Below are 18,836 nucleotides of genomic sequence, written 5' to 3' on the forward strand. Positions count from 1 at the left end.
TTGCCACTAAGTCCTATGTATTTTGTAAAATGTACCTAGGGATGCATGTTCATAACCATGAAAGAGAAGCATGATCAGGAGAGAAAGGGATTGCTGTCCACATTTGAAATAGTAAATACTAACAGATAAAACTCTGATTGGTGAATGAACATAAACATTTAGTCTATTGGGAGTTTATAAATCCTAGTTTTTATTATTTTAGTTGCTTTTTCTGCAACCATTAGAACTGTTGATATTTCTTGCTTGCTGCTGTGCTTCCAACAAAGTTAAAGAAATATTTTGCTAGTGGATATATTCTTTAAAAAAAATTCACAATATTTTTCTAGAGCCTGATTCTTAATTATTAGCCCCTGTTCTTTTCTTTCTTTCTTTTTTTTTTTTTTTAAGATTTTATTTATTCTTGAGAGACAGAGAGAGAGAAAGGCAGAGACACAGGCAGAGGGAGAAGCAGGCTCCATGCAGGGAGCCTGATGTGGGACTCGATCCTGGAACCCCAGGGACATACCCTGAGCCAAAGGCAGATGCTCAACAACTGAGCCACCTAGGTATCCCTAGCCTCTGTTCTTTCATGTATATTCCATGTCCTTTTACAAACCTAGACTATAAATGCCTTAAAAATCTATTCTATTTTTTGAAGCCCTACAGGCCCCAGGAGTCACTGAATTAATGTTTCCTGAACTGAAAGAAGAATATGGTTTTGAGTAAACTTACCTCCTCTCTTCTTTCTTCTGCAGAAGGAGTTTTAAGTTCTCGTGCAGTATCATCTTTCGGGTCAAAAAGATATATATAATCTGAGGAGTAGCTAACAAGAATCTCTTGGCCATCCTCACTGTAACACAGAGATGTCACCCTGCAGGACTTATTATTGAGATGGGAAGGGATAAAACGGGCAACCATTCCAGTAGTTCCTCGACCTGCATAATTCCCTAAATAAGAAAACAGGAAGTTATATACATTTTTTAAGAAAAATATTTTTAAAACTCTTAATCTAAATTATGAGATGTGTGATTTAATGTAGCAATATAAAATCCAAAATATCATATTCTATTTCTAGAAGAGGCCCTTTTCTCAATAGCCTGATTTTATAACAAAATAATAGAGAATATAGCATAAAGGCTACATATCTTCAAAAAAAAATTTCCTGAGTGGCTGGAATTACATAGATTACATAAATGTTCTACAAATTACATGAATGTATTATTCAAAACATGAGTCATTTAATTAAAATGATTTGTGATTATAGTTATACTAAATCATCTTCCAAAAATTTTCCAATGAAGCTAATATAATTTTTAGAATATAAATAGTTAAGCTTATATTTATTATTAGCATACTAGATAAAATAGTGTACTTTCCTTTTTAAATGATTTACCTTTTGCTTCAGGTTAAAAAAAGATTTATTTATTTTTCTTATTAATCTCTACATTCAATGTGGGGCCCAAATTCATGACCCTGATATCAAAAATTGCATGATCTTCTGACTGACCCAGCCAGGCACCCCTATGCCTGTTTTTTTTTTTTTTAAGATTTTATTTATTTATTCATGAGAAACACACACAGAGAGAGGGGCAGAGACACAGGCAGAGGGAGAAGGAGGCTCCATGCAAGGAGCCTGTAGCGGGACTCAATCCCAGGACTCCAGGATCATGCCCTGGGCCAAAGGCAGGCACTAAACCACTGAGCCACCCAGGGATCTCAGGCACCCCTATGTTTTTAAAAGATTTTTGATTGTCATGAAATTTTCCTCTTGATATCAGAATGAGGACACATTTCCAACTTTAATAATTTTGGCAATCATCAATATAATACAATATGATAGGAAGAGTCCAACTGGCATTTGGCACCTTGTGCCCTGGAGGTCTGGAAATACTAAATTCTAAAAGTCCCACAAAATTGTATAATACTAACACAAGGAGATCATGTTCTGTTCAAATGTCAATTGTGTCCCATCTTGAACAATAGTAATTTAGCCTACAATTTCATATTATTTCTACTGTTTCCCTAAAAGTGTATATCCAAATAGACAAGATTTCTCAATCACAGTTCCAAAAAAACAAAAAAACTGTCTAGTCTTCCTTTCTATTTTAATCTTTTTCTTTTTCCTTTTTTAGAGAGAGAGAGCATCTGCACATGAGTGGGGGGTTTGTGGTGGGGAGGATGGGAGAAGGCAGAGGGAGAAGGAGAGAGAGAATCTTAAGCAGGCTCCATGCTCAGCAGAGCCCATTGCAGGGCTCTGAAATCTCATGACCCTGAAATCATGACCTGCATCAAAATCAAGAGTTGGACAAAAAACTGACTGAGCCACCCAGGTGCCCTCAACCTAGTCTTCCCATTTCAGTAAACTACGTCCATTTTTACTGGATATAAATTAACACTGAGATTGGCATTGTTAGTTTCTGGCCAAGTCCACTTTTATTTTTAGCAATATAAAACATGCGAATATATGTAATGTGTATATAATGTATGTATATTTGGTGGATGTGTGGGTATATAATCCTGGCCTCCCCTTACTGAGAAAATGCTAATAAGTTGGCTTTAATTTGGATATTTCAGAGGTGGTCTGAACATCCATAATGGATAAGGAGCAAATGAGTTTAAGACAATCAGTCTTAAATGGTATATAAATGTAGAAGCTGAGAATAAAAGGAAACATTAAAAAGCCAGATTGCTAACAACCACCAGAAACTAGGAGAGAAGCATGCAAGAGCCTCCTGAGTGCCACCAGCAGAAAACCCTACAAAAGACTGATTTTAGATCTCTAACCTCTGGAAAGGTAAGAATCAATTTCTGACATCTTAAACTTCAGTGCTCCAGCATCACTAATAGTAATTTAACTAGGCATAAGTATATACTGTACATTAACACATACCCAAGTCACTGTTCTTTCCTAACTTCCCTCTCTCCCACAAAAAGAAATTAGAAAGCCAAATGTTGTGGGCTAATCGTGTCCCCCCCAAATTCATGTCCATCCAGAACTCGGAATGATTCTGGAATATTTGGAAACAGGGTCTTTGCAGATGTAATGAGGTCACCCTGGATTAGGGAGAGCCCTAGTTCCAATATGACTAGTGTCCCAATAAGAGGAAAATGTGGATTCAGATACAGAGGAGAATGGTATATAAATGTGGAAGGAGAGAGTGAAAGGAAACATTGAAAGCCATATTGCCAACAATCATCAGAAACTAGGAGAGAAGCATGCAAGAGCTTCCCTGAGAGCCACCAGCAGAAAACCCTACAATAGACTGATTTTAGATATCTAACCTCCAGAAAGATGGGAAGTTATCTTAAGCCACCCACCCAATTTGTGGTAATTTGTTATCACAGCCCTAGGAAATTAATATGATCAACTGTTACAATTTTTAAAGTGATGAACTGCAAAAGTATCACCTTGATAGGGTCATAAAATCTTGGTAAATGCTATTTTTACATGTATATGTATGCTCCACACCTAGTGTGGAGTCCAATGCAGGGCTTGAACTCATGACCCTAAGATCAAAAGTTGGATGTTTAACTAATCAAGCCACCCAGGCACCCTAGTAAAATGCTATTTTTTTAAATAATAACCCATATTATTTAAATACATTGTATTTACTGAATTTTAGGACTAACTCATGAAATTTTAAAATTGCAAATATGTCATAAATATTTATTATTTGCACTCACAGAATCTTATATTTTCTGTAATATCAGCTTTTTACCTGTGGCTCTTGTGCCCAGCATTCGCCGATCATATATTCGTACTGAGCTATCTGAACAGCCAACAGCAAGATAATATGGTATTGGTGGACAAATAGCTACAGATGTGGCAGCACGTCGGCAGTTAATTAAAATATCCTACAAAAGATAAAACAACACCAGTTACATACAGCTTTGCTGTACAGAGGCTCCTCTAAAGATTTAAAACATTTTCCTCTTAATTAAAAGAAAATAACCTTTCTCAGAAATCCTAACTCAGTATGATAATGAGAAGACAAAAACAACATGGTTTTCTTTTAATTTATTTTTCATGTTTCTATCAGTGTTTCTAACAAATTCAGCTTATGTGAGACCATAATAAATATACTCAGTCAATATTCCTCCTTGGCCGTTTATCACTCTAAGGGAAATTCCTTTTTTCCTTACAGTTTGCTACACAACTCCAAAATTGACTTCTAGTACAGTATTGTACATTTTTCTTATAAACCAACCAAAATAAACAATACATATGGAAATATAAATTTAATTAGAGGTTAAAGAAACAAACAACAGTTGAGTAATGCAAATTGCATTCTGAAGAGGAAAAATTAAAAGTCAACTCCCAAATAGAAGACTAAAACACTGAGCAATTATACTAGATCAGCAAAATTTATTACAATCACATTTACCCATAATCTTATAACCCAGAGATTACTTATCATCAAATTTTAATTATAATCTTAATTTTTTTGTCATTTGTATAAAACTTTGATTCTTACATCTTTGCAATCTTCTTTTGTGCAGCTAGTTTTGATACGTGTATCAAACCACCGGACAGTTCCATCTTCACCACAAGATAGAAAAGTATATGGGTCATTGGGTACAGTCATAATCTGTATAGGACAACAAAAGTACAGGTAATGTTATTGAACATTTAAACAGTTGGCTTTGAAAGACATCACCATTATTTTGTAAAATAAAATAAAGAATAAAGAAACGTGTTTTTCTATTCATAGATGATCTGATCACCTATGCAGAAAATCCTATGCAATTAATTTTTTAAAAATTTAATGTTAGAATGCATCAAAGTTGCAGGATACAAGACCAATATATAAAAATCAATTGTATGTCTATATACTAGCAACAAAACCATTAGAAACTGAAAATTTAAAAATAATATTTACAAAAAATATGAAAAATATAAAATACTTGAAGATATGTAAGACATGTTAATATTGAAAATTATAAAAAATAAAATAAAAGTCCTAAATAACAGGATATATATTGTGTTCATGGATTGGGACATTTAATACTGTCAATTCTCCCTAAATTGATATATAGATTCAAATAAATTCCAGCGGGATTTTTGGTATAAATGACAATCTGATTATCAAATTTATGTGGAAATACAAAAGATCTAAAATACCTTAAGTAAGTTGAAGAAGAAGAGCAAAGGACTTATACTACTAGCTTTAAGAGTTACTATAAAACTACAGTAATTGGGATCCCTGGGTGGCGCAGCGGTTTAGCGCCTGCCTTTGGCCCAGGGCGCGATCCTGGAGACCCGGGATCGAATCCCACATTGGGCTCCCGGTGCATGGAGCCTGCTTCTCCCTCTGCCTATGTCTCTGCCTCTCTCTCTCTCTCACTGTGTGCCTATCATAAATAAATAAAATAAAAGAACCTCTGCCTGAGTACTAGGCAAATAAAAAAAAAAACTACAGTAATTAAGATAATATGATAGAAGTTTACTGATAAATCACTGGAAGAGAACAGGTACCGACCAAAAATAGGTGATATACATACAGCCAAGTGATTTATGATAATGGTATAAAGAAATTCAGTGGAGAAAAAAAACAGTGTCAGAAAACTGGATATCCATATGCAAAGTAACAAAAAAGTATTCAGGCAATACTTCAGACTTTCTTAAAAAATTATTACAACATAGATCATTGATCTAAGTGTAAAACATAAAACTATAAAACTTCTAGGAAAAAAAATCCCTGTGACTTTTGGTTAAAGTTTTTAGCTATAACATTAGCCCATAAGAACAAAGAACTTTGATAAAATGGGCTTCCTGAAAATTAAGAACTTCTTTTGGAAAGACAGCATTAAGAAAATGAGAAGAAAAGCCATTGACTGGGAGGAAAAACTTATAAATCACATACCTGAAAAATATCCAAAACATATTTTCAAAATCCCTCAAAACTCAATGAGAAATAAAAGTCCAATGGGCAAAGGATTTGAACAGTTCACCAAATACATAAAGATGATAAATAAGCACATAAAAAGTATGCTCAACATCATCAGATAATTGAGAAATAACACAAGAGATTCCATTATATATCTCTTAGAACGTCTAAAATAAAAAAGATTGACCACAGCAAGTGTTAAAAAGGATGCAGAACAACTGGAACTATCAGGCAATGCTTACAGAAATGTAAAATGATATAACCACTCTGGAAAAGTTTGGCAGTTTCTTAAAAAGTTAAACTCATTCCTCTAACATAACTCAGTCATTCCATTCCTATGTGTTTATCAAAGTAAAAGGAAAGTACATGTCCATCAAAGACATTTATACAAATATTCAAAACAGCATTATTTGTAACAGCCTAAAAGTAGAAACAACCCAAATGCCCATCCAAAGATGAAGGGTAATACAACTCAGGAATAAAAAGAGTTAGTTATTGATACTCTCAACAACATAAATGAATCTCAAAAATTATGCTAAGTGAAAAAAATCAGACCAAAAGAATACATATGGTTTGATTATATAATCTCATTCATATATAACTCCACAAAAAGTATAAACAAATCTACAGTAATTAAAAGATCAGTGACTTCCCAAGGATGTGGGGTTAAGTAGAGACAAGAGAAAGGGATTAAAAATGGGAATAAGGAAATTTTTGAATATAATGGATATATCCATTATCCTGAACTATGGAAATGATTTCAAGGTACAATAAGCTGTCAAAACTCCACAAATTGTACACTTTAAATGTGTGCGGTGTATGATATATCAATTAAATCTCAATAAAGAAGCTTCTGAATGCAACATTCATTCAAGATAAAATTCTTAGCAAACTAGGAACAGGTATATGGGTCGAAAATAAATAAATAAAAATGTTATGACATTCAAAAAAGATATGACTGTATACAGGAAATCCATAAGAATCTACAGTTGAATTATGAGAATTAATAAGTGAATAAAAGGGGATCCCTGGGTGGCGCAGCGGTTTAGCGCCTGCCTTTGGCCCAGGGCGCGATCCTGGAGACCCGGGATCGAATCCCACGTCGGGCTCCCGGTGTATGGAGCCTGCTTCTCCCTCTGCCTGTGTCTCTGCCTCTCTCTCTCTCACTGTGTGCCTATCATAAATAAATAAAACAAAAAAAATTAAAAAAAATAAAAAAAATAAGTGAATAAAAGATTTCCAGTTTTAAAATATTATGAAGACAATTGTATTTTTTATACCAGAAACATTTAAAAAGTAAAATTCTTTTTTTTTTTAGTTTTTTTTTTAATTTTTATTTATTTATGATAGTCACACAGAGAGAGAGAGAGAGAGGCAGAGACATAGGCAGAGGGAGAAGCAGGCTCCTTGCACCGGGAGCCCGACGTGGGATTCGATCCCGGGTCTCCAGGATCGCGTCCTGGGCCAAAGGCAGGTGCCAAACCGCTGCGCCACCCAGGGATCCCTAAAAAGTAAAATTCTTAAAAAGATAACAATTGCAACAGTACCAAAATATCAAATACTTAAAAAAAAATTAAAGGAAATTTGTACAGTAATGCCACATTAAAAATTATAAAATATTATTGAGAGAAGTTAAAATAAATACCTTTAAAATGCAAAAATATATCATCTTCATTGATTGGAATATACAATAATTGTAAGGTATTAGTTTGCCCTAAATTTATCTTTAAATTCAGTATAATCACAATCTAATTTTCAGCAAACTTTTTTTTTAGCTTAGACATTTATCACCTCACATAGTTAAACTTTTGTGTGTGTGTGATCAGAATTTTTATTTTATTTTTTTATAATAAATTTATTTTTTATTGGTGTTCAGTTTGCCAACATACAGAATAACACCCAGTGCTCATCCCGTCAAGTAGCAAACTGTTTTTTGTTGGAAAATAATACGCTGGTTTGAAAAGTTAGATTGAAACACAAAGAATCAACAATGGTCAAAATGTTCTTGGAAGCAGGAACAAGAAAATGTACTCTACTAGATATCAAGAGTCATTACAAAGCAATGGCAATTAAAACAATTTGGTACTTATAAAGTACAAATAGACCAATGGTGCAAAAAAGAGTAAAAAATGGATCTATGCATATATGAACTCTTGATTTACAATTAATGGCATGTTGAACAGCAATGGGGGAATAAAACTAATCTTTCAGTAAAAGATGGTAAGTAAAATCCATATGGAAATAGAGTGACAACAGCAAGATTGTAGAACAGAAAGCCTCAACCCATTTCCCCTACAAAAACACTTACTTTTAATAACAATATAAAGTCAAAAAGCCTTGGGGCACTTAGATGGCTCAGTTGATTGGTTAAGCGGTTGACTCTTGATTTCAGCTCAGGTTATGATCCCAGGGTCATAAACTCAAGCTCCAAAACGGGCTCAATACTGAGTGTGGAATATGCTTAGGATTCTCTCCCTTTGCCCCTCTACCGAACCCCTCAACTTATGCTTGCTCTCTCTCTCTCAATAAAATAAAATAAAATATATAATCAAAAAGCCTTTAGGAGAATACCAAAAATCAGTTAAGAAAGCAGTATACCAGGTAAGTTCAAAGCCAAGTGCAGCCATATTATATTATATATAATATATGATAATATATATATTATCATATAATTAGAAAAGCTTATTTCATTTCAATCATATCAGCATCTCCCCCAAGGCAGCACAGCTCAATAGTGGGGGAAAAAAGCCCAACTTGCAGCATGTCCATTGGAAAGGAAAAAAAAAGAGTGGAATGTCTGTTCAACACTCTAGCTTCTAGGTAGAAGGCTGACAATGGACTAGTTTCTGTCTTGCTTGACTCGGCATTAATAAAACAGGAATATCTTGACAAAAAAAGAGAGCTCAGCGACTCACTGCAGCACCAAAAAACCTTCAGTATTGCAGACAGGAAAGGGAGCATGATCTCTCTAAACGGAAAATTATACACTCAAGACTAGAGAAGATACATTGTCATAAAAAAGTCTAAGGGATCTCCAGAATCTCTAGCTGGGCTGACTGGTGAAGGCTTTCCCCTGCATAAAAAAAGTCTATAAAGACCAGGAAAGATGGCTGTTTTTTCGAAAGAAAAATCACAACAACAAAATAACAAGGCACACAAGCATACAGGGTAAGAGCCCATCAAAGGAACAAAATAAATCTTCAGAAACTAACTCTAATAAATATATGAAAAGAATTTACCTATGAAAAGAATTTACAAATTAATCATTCTAAGGAAGCTCAATGCACTACAAGAGAACACAAACAGACAACTATGAAACTAGGAAAACAATGCATTAACAAAATGAGAATATCACCAATGAGATAAATACTGGAAAAAGAACCAAATAGAAATTTTGGAACTGAAGAATATAATAATTACTTTAAAAATTCACTAGAGGGGATCAACATCAGGCTTGATTAAGCAGAAAGAAGAATCAGCAAACTTGAAGACAACTGTTTTGAAATTCTCAGAGAAACAAAAAGGAAGAATGCAGAAAATTGAAGAACACCCTAAGGGACTTACAGGACACAATAAGCTGAGCAATATATATGGAAATATGGAAATTCCAGACAGAAAAAAGGAGGGGAGAGAGCTTATTTGAAAAATAATGGCTGAAAACTTCCCAATGAAAATGGATATCCACACTCAAGAAGCTCAAAGGACTCTAAATAGGACAACTTGTCAAAGAGAGGGGTGCCTGGGTGACTCAGTTAAGTGTCTGCCTTCAGCTCCTAGAATCAAGACCCATCAAGCCTGCTTCTCCCTTTCTCTCTGCCCCCTCCCTGCTTGTGCTTTTTCTCTCAAATAAAAAAATAAAATCTTTATTTTAAAAAAGTCAAAAAGAATCTTGAAAGCAGCAAAGGAAACATGAATCATCATGTACAAGTGAGCTCCTATAGACAGTGGATTTCTCAGTAGAAACATTATAGGCCAGAAGGGAGTGGGATAATATATTCAATGTGCTGAAAGAAAGAAAAGAAACAAAAAGACCTGCAAACCAAGAATACTACATCCAGGAAAACTGTTTTTTAAAAATGACAGAGAAATAAAGACCTTCTTGGGTAAACAAAAGCTGAAGGAGTTGATCACCACAAGACCTGCCTTATAAGAACTGCTATAGGGATTCCTTCAAGTTAAAATAAAAAATATGAGATAGCAACATACTACAATATAAAAATATAAAGGTCTCTGATAAAGGTAAATATACAGACAAATACAGAAATGTGTAATACTAAATAGTGATATAGATCACTTTTAATTTGAGCATAGATATTTAAAAGGATAAAGCATTAAAAATTATGCACTATGTCAGTGAATACAACATACAAAAAGATGTAATCTGTGATAGTGATAACATAGTGGGAGCAGGATGTAATAAAGGAAGTAGTTTTTGTGTGTGATTAAAGTTAATTTGTTATCAGTTTAAGATAAATTGTAACTATAAAATGTTTTATAAAATCCTTATTTTAACCACAATGAAAAAAAATATATAGATGTACAAAAGAAGAATCAAAGGATGTCACTAAAAAAAAAAAAACAATGAAACATAAAAACAAGAGTGACAAAATCATTACAATACATACAGAAAAAAAATTGGTAAAATGGCAATAGTAAGAACTTCTCTATCAGTAACTACTTTAATGTAAATGGTACACTACCAAGAGAGAAGTTTATACCAGTAACCACCTACATTAGAAAATAAGAAAGATCTCAAATCAACAATCTATCTTTACACTTCAAAAAACTAACAAAAGGAGGCACCTGGGTGGCTCACTGGTTGAGCATCTGCCTTCAGCTCAGGTTGTGACCTGGCTGGGGTCCTAGGACAGAGTCCCACCCACATCATGCTCCCCACAGGGAGCCTGCTTCTCCCTCTGCCTATGTCTCTCTTTCTCTCTGTGTCCCTCATGAATAAATAAATAAAATCTTAAAAAAAAAAAAAAACTAACAAAAGAAGGACAAATGAAACCCAAAGTTAGAAGAGGAAAGAAATAATAGACTACCGCAAAAATAAATAGAAGACAAAAAAAAAAATCAACGAAACTAAGTTGGGTTTTTTATTTATTTTTTAAATATTTATTTATTTATTTATTTATTTATTTATTTATTTATTTATTTATTTATGATAGACACAGAGAGAGAGAAAGACAGACAGACAGACAGACAGACAGACAGACAGACGGGCAGAGGGAGAAGCAGGCTCCATGCTAGGAGCCCGATGCAGGACTCAATCCTGGGACTCCAGGATCGCGCCCTGGACCAAAGGCAGGTGCCAAACCGCCGAGCCACCCAGGGATTCCCTAAATTGGGTTTTTTAAAAAGATCTTCAATATTGACAAACTATTACCTAGACTAAAGAAAAAGATTCAACAAAAACCACAAATGGAAGAAGAGGCTTTACTAATTATGCCACAGAAATAAAAAGCATGTTAAGACTCATATGAACAATTATACAACACATTTCTAGAAGAAATGTATACATTTCTAGGAACATACAACCTTCCAAAACTAAATTATGAAGAAATAAATAATTTGAACAAATCTGTAACTAGTAAGGAGATTGAATCACTAATCAAAAATATCCCAACCAAAAAAGCCCAGAACCAGATGGCTTTACTGGGGAACTTTACCTTCACTTAAAGAACACCAATCCTCCCCAAACCCTTCCAAAAAAACTGAAGAAACAGGAACACTTCCAAATTCATCCTATAAGGACAACTTTATTGTGATACCAAAACCAAAGACACTAAAAGAACACAAAACTATAAACTATGTCCCTGATGAATACTGATGTAAAACTCTTCAACAAAATACAAAAAAAAAAAAAAAAAGAAAAAACCCAAAACGACAACATGTTATTCAGCACGATCAAGTGGGAATTACTAATGGAATGCAAAAATGAGTTCAATATATGCAAATCAATCAATATGATATACCGTATTAGCATAATGAAGAACAAAAGCCATATGATCATCATAACTGATATCAAAAAAAGCATCTGACACATCAACACTCCTTCACAATAAAAAATCTCAACAGACCAGGAATGGAAGGAAATTACCTCAACATAATAAAGACCATATAGAATCTCAGTTATCATATTCAATGGTAAAACACTAAAAGTTTTCTTACTAAGATCAGGAACAAAGTACAAATGCCTACTCTTATCACATCTATTCAATACAGCAGTGAATTCTAGCTAAAGCAATTAGGCAAGGAAAAAAAAAACACTGAAATTAGAAAGGAAGAGGTAAAATTATTTGTTTGGTGAAGATAAAATCTTATATGTAGAAAATGCTGAAGATCCCAATACAAAATACTGTTAGAACTAATAAATGAGGGGCGCCTGGGTGGCTCTGCCTGAGTGCTTTCCACTCAGGTCATAATCTCAGGATCTGGGATTGAGCCCCACGTCAGGCTTCCCACTCAGCAAGGAGCCTGCTTCTCCATCTGCCTCCCACTGCTGCTGGTGCTCTCTCTCTCAAATAAATAAATAAAATCTTAAAAAAAAACAAAAAACAAAAAACAAACCTAATGAATGTATACAGCAAAGCTGCAGGTTACAAAAATCAGCTTTTTCTATATACTATCAATAAACAATCTGAAAAGAAAATTAGGCCAACAGTCTCATTTACAATAGCTATCTTCTACAAATCTATGGAATGGGAGAACATGCAAACTGATAAGGCATTAATACACGAAATATAAAAAGAACCCGTTCAACTCAACCAGAACATTTCATTAAGTAAATGTAAATCAAAAACACAATGAAATATCTCCTCACACCCATTAAAATGGTCACTCTTGAACAAAAAAAGAAAATAACAAGGGTTGACAAGAATATAGAAAAATTGGAACCCTTATGTACTGCTGTTGGGAATGTAAAATGGAACAGCCACTATGGAAAACAGTATGGAGGTTCCTTAAAGAATTAAAAATAAGGGGGTGCCTAGGTTCATTCAGTGGAATGTCCAACTCTTGATTTTGGCATAGGTCATAATCTCAGGACGGTGGGATCGAGCCCTGTATCAGGCTCCATGCTTGGTGAGGAGTCTACATAAAATTCTTTCCCTTTCCCTCTGTTTCTCACCCTGTTCTCTCTCTCTGTGTCACTCTTTCTCTCTCAAACAAATAAATCTTTTTTAAAAATAGAATTATTACATAATCCAGCAATCCCATTCTGGGTATATACATCCAAAAAATCAAAACCGGGGTCCCAAAGAGATATTTGCATGGGGGTCCCCCATGTTCACTGCATTATTCACAATAACCAAGAAGTAGAAAGCCCAAATGTCCAATGGTAAGTAAAATGGATTGTATGATATATACATACAAGGGGAAAGTATTAAGCCTTAGAAAAGGAAATCCTGTCATAGATTGACATGGATGAACCATGAGGACATTATGCTAACCAAAATAAGCTAGTCACAAAAAGACAAATGCTGGGGCAGCCCGGGTGGCTCAGCGGTTTAGCGCCGCCTTCAGCCTGGCCATGATCCTGGAGACCCGGGATCGAGTCCCGTGTCAGGCTTCCTGCAAGGAGCCTGCTCCTCCCTCTCTCTGCCTGTGTCTCTGCCTCTCTCTGTGTGTCTCTCATGAATAAATAAATAAAATCTTAAAAAAAAAAAAGATTTAAAAAAAAGACAAACACTGCATGATTGTACTTATATGAGGTATCTAAAATAATCAAACTCAGAAATAAAGTAAAATGGAGGTTGCAAGGGATAGGGGAAGAGGGAATAGTGGAATTGTTCAATGGATAGATTTCAGCTTTGAAAAAATATCCTATTCACACATACATTACAGTTTATATGTATTCAGCAAAAAAAAAAAAAACACCTTTGGTTAATGGGTATACATTGTTAAAATGTCTTTATGGAGAATGCTCTTTGTATGCTATTTGGGATTCTCATTTACTTCTCCAAGAAATAAATTATGTTAATACAAAAATCCATAGGAGAAAAAAAATTTACCCTAACTTCATACTATCACAAAAATCAAATGCAGGTGAATTATAATACCTAAATGCAAAGACAAAACAATAAACTTTTTAAAAGAGAGAATAGAAGAATATTTCCATAATCTCAAACTAGGAAAAAAAATTTTTTTAAAGATTTAGAGAAAGAGAGAGGCAGAGACACAGGCAGAAGGAGAAGCAGACTCCATGCAGGGAGCACGATGTGGAACTAAATCCTGGGACTCCAGGATCATGCCCTGGGCTGAAGGCAGGCGCCAAACCCCTGAGCCACCCAGGAATCCCCAAGGTAAAACTATTTTGACCAGGATGCAGAAAGCACTAATACATCAACAGGGAAAGGCACTTGAAACCATAAAACGACACTATATAAGCTGCCAAAATTAGAGACTAATAATACCAATTGTTGGCAAAGATGGGCAACAATAGAAACTCTTGTATACTACTGGCGGGAATATAAGTTGTTACAATTATTTTGGAAAATTATTTAGTAATATCTCTAAAATAAACAAATACATATCCTATGACCAAGCAAGTTTACTTCTAAGTATATGTGCAACAAAGTACATGCATTTTGTACTTGGGAGTCATGTAAAGGAATGTTCTCCAAGCAGGAAATCAAATTTAAAAGTTTCATCAACAATAGAAGAAATCAATCAGTCATGATATATTCACACAATGGAATACTATAGCAATTAAAGTGAACAAATTATAGTTGCACCTAATATGGATGAATTTGACAAATTATTAGAGGTCAGAACAAGGAGGCTTCTGGGATACTTAATGCTTTTATATTTCTTGACCTAAGTAGTTGTTATCTGAATAGATTTACTTTGTGGTAATTTACTAAGCTATATACTTAGGATTTATGTACTTTTCCTAAATGGTTTTACTTCAATTAAAAAAAAAAGCTTAATGGTAGATGGAATAAAGTCATCTAATACATGTAATCAGAATTCCAAAAGAAAAAAATGGAGAATGGTAAATAACCAAAGACCTATTGATTGCAAATTTCCCACATTTTTCAAGATGCCAATTTCCTGATGCCAAAAACGCATCAATAAATTCCAAGTTTTAAAGAAAAGACTTGGCTGGTTCTAAAACTGATTTAAATGAATTCTGAAATGGTAAGATGAAACTACAGCAGAAGTCCCAACATCTCCTTCCTTAATTATATTTAAAGACTATGGGGCGACTGGGTGGCTCAGGTGGTTAAGCATCTGCCTTTGGCTCAGGTCATAATCCCGGGGTCCCAGGAAGGAGTCCTGTGTTGGACTCCCTGCTCAAATAAAAATAAAAAAGGAAAATCCAAACTTAAAAAAAAAAGAAAAGAAAATCCAAACTTAACTATACTGTGGTGACATTAATAAAGGAGAAAACACAGTAAAGAAAAATATAATTAAAAGTAGCCAAGGAAGGGCGACTGGGTGGCTCAGGTGGTTAAGTGTCTGCCTTTGGCTCAGGTCATAATCCCGGGATCCCAGGAAGGAGTCCTGTGTTGGACTCCCTGCTCAAATAAAAATAAAAAAGGAAATCCAAACTTAACTATACTGTGGTGACATTAATAAAGGAGAAAACAGAGTAAAGAAAAATATAATTAAAAGTAGCCAAGGAAGAGGGGTGCCTGGGTGGCTCAGTTGGTCAAGCGTCTACTTTCAGCTCAGGCAATGATCCCTGGGCCCTGGGATGGAGCTGGCCTCTCCCCCTGCTCATGTTCTCTCTCTCTCTCTCTCTCTCTCTCTCTCTCTCTCTCTCTCTCTCTCTCAAATAAATCTCTTTTAAAAAAAAAAGGCAGTGGGGTGCCTGGGTGGCTCAGTGGTTGAGTGTCTGCCTTCCCAGCATACTGGTCTTGAGTTCTGCATCAGGTTCCCCACAGGGAGCCTGCTTCTCCCTCTATGTCTCTGCTTCTCTCTGTGTCTCTCATGAATAAATAAATAACATCTAAAAAAAAAAAAAGAGTCAAAGAAGAGAGACAGATTAACTATAAAGAAATCACAATTAGACTGATGACTGAGTTCTCTTCAACAATAAAGTCAGAACACAGTGGAATAGCACCTAAATTAAAATAACTATCAAACTAGATATCCAGGGCAGCCCTGGTGGCACAGCAGTTTAGTGCCACCTGCAGCCCAGGGTGTGATCCTGGGGACCCGGGATCAAGTCCCACATCAGGCTCCTTGCATGGAGCCTGCTTCTCCCTCTGCCTGTGTCTCAGCCTCTCTCTCTCTGTGTGTGTCTCTCATGAATAAATAAATAAAATCTTAAAAAAAATAGATATGCAGCAAATATCCAGCAAAACTATCTTTGATGAATTGATATAAAATTCTTCATTTTCTGGAAAGAGATGAAAAAAAAAGGAAGGAAGGAAGAAAAGAAAAGGATAATAGGAAATGAAAATTGTTTCTATTAACAAACTTTTACTAGAGGAACTGGTAAAGAAAGTACTTTAGGTACACAAATGGCCCCACATGGAGAATCTGTGGTGGAAAAGCCAAAAAGTATTGGTAAATATGTAGGCAAGTCTAAACAAATACAAACTAATGAGACAGTAATATATAATTTATGAGAGAAAAGATATAACTAAATTCAGAATAATATAAGCATATAAAATTGGAAACAGGATGAAGAGATTAAAATGTTCTCAAGTGTTTTATTCAGAAGAGCAAAAGTATTGATTTTAGGCTTTGTTAATTATTCTTCTAAAGCATGAATGTCTATCTTCCATGCAAATAGCAGAAACAAAACAGAAAGCAAAATCTTCAAGCAATTTTAAAGAAAGGCATAAAGGCAAAGGATAATACATATAGAGGAAATTTAAAAAAAAAAACAAACAAAACACAAACAGAAAACAGTAAAATAAAAAAAACAGTAAAATAAATGAATAGATCCAAATATATCACCACTCACAATAAATTGTCAATATCATGAATTGACTAAAATCTCCAGTTCAAAGCCAAATTTATGAAAATGGATGAAAAAATAAAACGCAGCTATATGCTATTTTTGTAAGTACACACCAAAACATGAGGTCACCAGAGAAATGAAATTCAGATCATGGAAAAAGACATACCAGGTTAACAAATAATGGAAAACCGATGAAAGATTTCATGCAAAGAAATGATGTGAAAAGATTCTAAAAGAGCAGTCTGAAGAGTAAGCAATTTTTCTGAATCAAGTTAAGCAGTATCATTGTATCTTAAATTCATTTCACCTCATTTAATTCAGCTCCCAGTTTGAACTTATTAATGTCTTCTAGGAATCTGATTCTTTTGGCTAGTGTACAAGTGTTCTTTATGCCATGGGAACATTTGATAAACATGCCATCGACTTTATATAAGACAGAGATAAAGTGCTGAAGAGGTTAAAGCCTAGTATACAGGCTTATAGCACAGTAATAGAAATATTTCTAAAGGCTGACATTACAAACTCTATTACTATTACATTTTATTTCTTAATTTTATTCACAAGTCTATCAAGACACACTTTCTCAAGTACTTTACTGAAATCTAGATCGTCTGTCAATAATTTCTCTGACTACATATGCATGAGTATGTACATTACATACACAAATCTACACATATACATACTTATAAAAAACACACACTAATATATTTTCATAAATATAAAATACTGTACCTCATAGGTAGTTCCATAATGGCACGTAAATTGGCACTGTCTGTTGGTTTCTGCATCTTGCTCAATGTTGGTATAAAATATTACTCCATCTCCAGAGCAAGACACAATTTGCTTATCATTTGTGCACGGTAAGAACTTTGCGCTAAATATATTTGCTCGGTGCCCTGAACGAATTGTTGTCAAAACCTACAACACAGAGAAAGAACTTCTTGGTGATTTATTATTTCCTAGAAAGAAACATTCATATTTAATATAATCATAGCCAGGAATAAATTCTCATTAACATTACTATCTCAATAAAAAAATTATCATTTGATTCTCAACTATTATAATTTTTTAAAAATCAGAATCTCACATATTTTCTTTTTTTCTTTCTGAGATATGAAAAGCAAGTACCATCAGTAGGAACAGTGCTGTGAAAATTAAATTATGTATTTCCACCTACTTGGTGTATCTGTCTTATTCATAAAATCTCAGTAAATAAGGAGTATTATAAATGGGGGGGGGAGAGAGAGAGACAGAGAAGATGATTTTTATGATTTTAAAAATATTTTCCTATATTCCTCAGATAATTGACTTCAAACAAATTACTTTTAGGCCTGGGGAGTGGGTACAGGAATGGGGAGAAAGGACTACCCTAACAGACTTCTGAAACTGCTCACTAGATGATTTTTAAGTTATTCTCTTCCAGGATAACAAAATAAAAGTAAACTGATTTAAATGAATCCTGAAATGGTAAGATGAAACTACAGCAGAAGTCCCAACATCTCCTTCCTTAATTATATTTAAAGACTATGGGGCGACTGGGTGGCTCAGGTGGTTAAGCGCCTGCCTTTGGCTCAGGTCATAATCCCGGGGTCCCAGGAAGGAGTCCTGTGTTGGACTCCCTGCTTAGCAGGGAGTCTGCTCCTATCTCTCCCCCACTATTCCTCCCCTGCTCATGCTATCTCTCTCTCAAATAAATAAAATCTTTAAAAAAATAAAGACTAGAATTCCTGTGACAGAAATAAAGTTTAAAATAAATATTTAAATATTTGCAACATACAGTAAGGATAAAGGACAAATTCCCCTAATAGTGCTTAAAAATTGAGAGAAAGAAGCTTAACAAAACCTGGGTTTTTTTAACTGAATGGGCAAAAGATCTATATAGTCCACAAAAAGATCTACAAAGGGTCTTTAAGAATGTGAGAAAACATCCAACTTTGTTCATAAGGGAAATGCAAATTGAAGCTACACTGAAAAGCTAATTCTCATTTTCAGATTGGCAACAATTCAAGTTTGACAATACATTATGTAAGTAAGCCTCCTGGGAAACA

General features: G+C 34.5%; 1 protein-coding gene across 8 annotated transcripts in view; it reads right to left on the reverse strand.

The window, feature by feature from the left end:
- The window catches only part of DCAF6 (DDB1 and CUL4 associated factor 6), a 131,379-nt gene that overhangs the window by 78,881 nt on the left and 33,662 nt on the right, over positions 1–18,836 (reverse strand). For all 8 annotated transcript variants that reach the window (XM_055323980.1, XM_055323979.1, XM_055323978.1 and 5 more), the window contains exons 4-7: positions 17,521–17,706; positions 4,455–4,568; positions 3,699–3,834; positions 712–926 (exon numbers count right to left, since the gene is read on the reverse strand). In XM_055323980.1, coding sequence (XP_055179955.1) covers positions 712–926; positions 3,699–3,834; positions 4,455–4,568; positions 17,521–17,706 — 651 coding nt within the window. The remainder of the gene's footprint in view (positions 1–711; positions 927–3,698; positions 3,835–4,454; positions 4,569–17,520; positions 17,707–18,836) is intronic.

Source organism: Nyctereutes procyonoides, unplaced genomic scaffold (genome assembly GCF_905146905.1).
Source record: "Nyctereutes procyonoides isolate TBG_1078 unplaced genomic scaffold, NYPRO_anot_genome, whole genome shotgun sequence".
In the NCBI taxonomy this organism is placed as follows: domain Eukaryota; kingdom Metazoa; phylum Chordata; class Mammalia; order Carnivora; family Canidae; genus Nyctereutes; species Nyctereutes procyonoides.